This window comes from Nanorana parkeri, unplaced genomic scaffold (assembly GCF_000935625.1).
Source record: "Nanorana parkeri isolate BGI_ZX_2015 unplaced genomic scaffold, ASM93562v1 scaffold768, whole genome shotgun sequence".
NCBI classification, from domain to species: Eukaryota; Metazoa; Chordata; class Amphibia; order Anura; family Dicroglossidae; genus Nanorana; species Nanorana parkeri.
Window position 1 is genome coordinate 329,729 of NW_017307036.1, and position 5,195 is coordinate 334,923.

Consider the following 5,195-nt stretch of genomic DNA (forward strand, 5'->3'; position numbering starts at 1 on the left):
AAAAAAAGCAAATCCTAGGCGTGGAAAACTGGCGGGTGGACTTTCTCAGTTGTCAACATTTGGATCCTGGAGAAAGGGGTTTCAGGATCTTTGGCTCACGTGGGAAATGCCAGATGTGGACCTCCTGATGTCCAGGTTCACACACTGGACTCACATTGTCATCCTTTATTCACTCAGCTGACTCTGTGGGACTTAAACTTAGTTCTGTCGACTCTGCAGAAGCTGCCCTTTGAAACTCTGAGAGATCCCTCTGACCCTACTGAGGCCTTCCTCATCGCCACCACTTCTGCCAGGCTTGTTTCAAAAACAAAATATTACCTTGTTGTCTTAAATAATGACAAAGTTATTGTGGAATCAATAGGCCCATAACAGAAATTTAGAATTTTATTCTGGTCCACAGGGGATATACAGATGTGTTTAAACACAGTGCTATACATCTGATAAATTCAGTCATATATTTTGTTTTATTATTTAAAGCTGGTCTCCCAGCTTTACCTTCAGTCATGCACAGTTATACAGGTTCCCCTCCTATACTAAAATAGCTTACGCTGATTTCACTGCTCACTGGGTGTTTCCTACAGTAAACTGTATTGTCATATCAGTCGGATAGCAAGAATAATTTTATTTGATTATTTTGAGATATTCTTACTGAGCAATAATCAAATTCTGTGAAAAGTCATTTTATTCCAATAAGATAAAGGATACATTGAAGAGATATTGTATGGTTCACAAATTAACTGAGATGGATGAAGGTGCTGATAGTTCCAGTACTGCTCTTATATTTCTGGCAGCCATTTCAGTATTGGAGAGAAAAACATTCTCTTGGGACTGGGAGTGTTGTATTTCCATGACATCTTTGTTCAGTTCACGAAGGATTTTCTGTTTTTCCCAACTCTGCTATTTCTTGCTGTATTTGAGAAAACCTCTTTCAAAATATACCTTACACTGCACTCTCCGATTAAAATATCATTTGCCAACTGTTAAGATTGTGCATAGCTGCCTGTGTGGGTGTAAACAGAGAAGATAAGTACACATATATTGATAAGTGGTTTCTAAAATCTAAACCATTCCCACATTGTACAGAATGTTAAAAGGCATTTCATACAAATATGTAGTACAAATATGCATTTCCTCCAATTATGTAGCTTTTTCTCATACACTACTTTAAATGTCTACCACAGGTATTTTAAATGAATATGTTTCTGATGGTACTTGTTCTTGCATTAGCATATATACGGTAGTAGGCAGAAGCAGAATTCAATTATGTTTATTGTCATATAGACAGGTTTGGTTTGGAATGCTAAAAGGGTTATTCACAGAAGGGTGAAGAGTTTGGAGAAGGCAGGAGAAGTGAACAATGTAGGACAACATAGCTGAACTGGAAAGTGAGGTGAATTGGAGAATTTCTCCATATCAGCTATGTTGTCCTACATTGTTCACTTCTCCTGCCTTCTCCAAACTCTTCACCCTTCTGTGAATAACCCTGTAAGAAATATCTTTTTTTTTTTTTGTGTGTAACTATGTAATAGATTTGTACAGATTTCTATTGGGCATTATCAAAGTGTATGTAAAGCCAGACAATTTTTTCTTTGGTTTGGGATAGAACGTGGAAGGGTTGCAATCTCTGTCAGTTTTCTTTATTGCTGTATATGTCACTGATTAGGATGATCACCCTCTCTTGGTTGTGGTGACCATGGTCTCTGGTGCAAAAAAAGTGATAGGCAATCCAGGTTTGAGCTGTCATAGAGCAGGAGGTGAGAGGACATTTTCTAATCGGTAAACCTATTATGTTAGCAACTGTAGTTAATGGAACAATCTCTTGCTTTGGAGAGATCTCTTTTTACTTCCAGTTGCATCGCTGGGACAGGGAGTGAAGAAAAATCTCCCCAGTGTTAGACAAACATTACAAAAAACTGAAAGGAGGTTTAAACATTCCTTGCTCTATGTAAAGCTAAAAAAAGTTTTGGCTTTACATACTGTACATATTGTTTTTCTGACTAGATTGATATGAGAGTCATATTGCCATAGATATAATTTTCACGTATGAGATCGAAGATGGCAATCACAAGGCTGAATATATGGATCGTTACATCAGATAGTATATCCATTACAACTTGGTGAACTGAACCTTATATATCCCTCATTACTTTTACTTCTAAAAACAGTTAAAGGAAAACTATGAGGTGATTGATTTTCACTCAGCCTCATAGTTCTAGCCGACCTGTGACAATTAAACTGTCACGGGTCGGCACAATAGATCGGGAAGAGAGCGAACACATACCGACGCTTGCTCACTTCTCGATCTATCCCTGCAGAGAGCCATGACTGTCACTGACGGCTCCCTGCAGGCATCCCCCCCTCCCCTGTCCGATCCTCCAGCACTGACTGGCGTAACGGACGGGGCGGGTACAGCTGGCTCTGCCTCTAGATAGGCAGAGCCAGCTGTCAATCACGCAGCTGGGTGGCTCTAGACAGTAATGTCAGGATACGTCCCGGCTGCGCCGTCTCGGTATACCGCGAGCTGTAGCTTGCGTTATACTGAGCTTTTGGTTTGTGTCCTCCCGTTACCCTTAGGAGAACTCTGGGGAAAAGCCCTGACCCCATAGTTCTCCTTTAAGGGTCTGTTTATGAAGTATTGAATGTGACTTTCTCTGGTGCAGAATCAGTCACTGTCATTTAAAACACATGGACCTGGAGGATTCAACTGCAGAGAAAGTTCTCTGACAGGGTTATTGACAAAAGTGTGAAGAGTTTGAAGAAGGCAGAAGAAGTGAACAATGTAGGACAACATAGCTGAACTGGAAAGTGAGCAGAATTGGAGAATTGTTCCAAATCAGCTATGTTGTCCTACATTGCTCACTTCTCCGGCCTTCTCCAAACTCTTCACCCTTCTGTGAATAACCCTGTAAATGTCAGATTTTCTGCTGTATAGATATGCCCCTTAATGTTTTCAGTAGCGGGTTTAGAAAGGAACAAATTTTTCTTAACCCAAATACTCACCGTCATTTTTAGAATATCCATGTCTTCTTTTTTTTGTTTGATCCACCAGAGCTTTGTAACTACGGCACATTTAAGATGTTCAACTATTTATTTCAATTGTTTTTCTGCTTTTAGAACAATAAAGTGCGACGCTTTGCCTTTGAGCTGAAGATGCAAGACAAGAGCAGTTATCTGCTGGCCGCAGACAGCGATGCCGAAATGGAGGACTGGATCAACACTCTTAACAAAATCCTGCAGTTAAACTTTGAAGCTGCCATGCAAGAAAAGAGGAATGGAGAGTCCCATGAAGGTCTGATATTAGAAAGCATAATTGGTTAATTGTTTTGTTTCATTAAGTCTTTTTTGGTTGACATATGCTTAGAGACTGCTCAGGTTTGTCTGACATGTATCTCCTTGTTTCATTATAATAATTAAGTGTGTGAGTTTTGTAAATGTATCTGAATACATTGGTTCAATGGTATTTTGCCCTGAATTCGGATTAGGAATAATAAAATCCGTATTTTTTATGACTGCGCCCACTAGTGGCTCTTGCTGTTTTTCACATTCAGAAATCCTAATGTAAAGCAAAAAAAACATTAGTGACAAGAAGTTTCTCCCAGCTCCCCCTGTTATATTTTAAAGGAGAACTATGACATGAGTGATTTCCACTCACCTCATAGTTCTAAGCCGACCTGTGACAATGAGACTGTCACAGGTCGGCTCAGTAGAACGGGAGGTGAGAGAACACATACCGGGTTCCCTCACCTCTCGATCCTGTCACGGCTCTCTGCCGTGACAGGGGGAGGGGCTGGATTCCCCTCTCCCCGCTCCGATCTGCCAGCGCTGACTGGCGGAACGGACGGGGAGGGGGCGGGTACAGCTGTCTCTGCCTCTAGATAGGCAGAGCCAGCTGTCACTCACGCAGCTGGGCGGATCCCGTCATCTAAGTCGGGATCCGCTCCAGGTGCGGCGTCTCAGTATACCGCGAGCTGTAGCTCGCGGTATACTGAGCTTAGGGTAACGGGAGGACGCTAGTTTGTGTCCTCCCGTTACCCCAAGGAGAACTATGGGGAAAAACACTGACCCCATAGTTCTCCTTTAATCTTCTTTAAAGGTGCCCTTTACCCATATCTTTACAATACCAACAAACACACCTTTAGAAATGTTTAGTAATAACAATCTTAAAGCACATACTTCTAGATAATTGCGGGCTCTGTATTCTTTGTATACCTTATTTCCCCTTTCTTCCCCAGTCTTCTGACAGTGGCCATGTTTACTAGAGGCAGAATACTAGATCTCCTATTACTACCTGGATTTCTGGCACATGTGACTAGGACATGTGGCCATGCACATCATCTCAGGGGAGGAAAATGCCTTTCCCTGAGATCTTGTGAGATTACAGAGGAGATTTCCCAACAATGCTCTGCTGATGACAAAGCAATCCCAGTGTGCATTGCTTTGGCAGCATTTTACACCTGACATGTCTGTTATTATTAACCCCTTCATGACTGAGGCCCTTTTTTCAATTTTTGCACCCATGTTATATTCCACATTTTAGGCCTGAAAATGACGTACAACCCCCCAACATTATATATTAATTTTAATTTGTGTTTAAATCTTGACTTTTTCTGTAAAAGTCAAGCTTGACTCTGCCTTGAGTCTCCCTGTAGAAAGGCCTTCCATTAAATTAAAGTAGCAATAGGGAAGCTGGGGGGTCAAAGCTAAGAAGACTTGCATAAGGAAGATTTGGGTATAACTTAAGCTACCTATATATCTGGACCTACTGATCATTTTAAGGCTCACTTGCTACTGGGGGTAACGTCTATTTAGGCATGTTTGTTTAATCATATGCTTAGTTTAAATCGCCAAAATTTGAGACAAGTTTACTAAAGAAGAAGAATTTTATTAACCCTTGCAGTGGGGCTACTTGGGTTAGGTTTCTAATTTTAGCACAATTCATTAGCAGATCACTGTTTTTTACTTCTGTACCTGTTTGTAGCTTGTCAGCTGAACATACTGATCTATTCCACTGCTGGAACTCCCTTAAAATCCTATGCAAGTACTGACTTTATGAAAGGAGGTGGCTGCATAAAGCTATGCTTGCTCTCCCACCCACCACATCAAAGTATTTTGGATTTTGGCCTGATTCTTCACTATTCAGGCACTGAACTAAGTTGTGGGAAACTGGGGGGGGGGGTTACATGGGGGCCCTTTTA

The 5,195-nt window shown here is 41.2% G+C and overlaps 1 protein-coding gene across 3 annotated transcripts in view; it reads left to right on the forward strand.

Annotated features, from left to right (window-relative positions):
* Positions 1-5,195, forward strand: part of DOCK9 (dedicator of cytokinesis 9) — a 230,536-nt gene that overhangs the window by 125,875 nt on the left and 99,466 nt on the right. For all 3 annotated transcript variants that reach the window (XM_018564643.1, XM_018564645.1, XM_018564644.1), the window contains exon 8: positions 3,115-3,289. In XM_018564643.1, the coding sequence (XP_018420145.1) occupies positions 3,115-3,289 (175 nt within the window). The remainder of the gene's footprint in view (positions 1-3,114; positions 3,290-5,195) is intronic.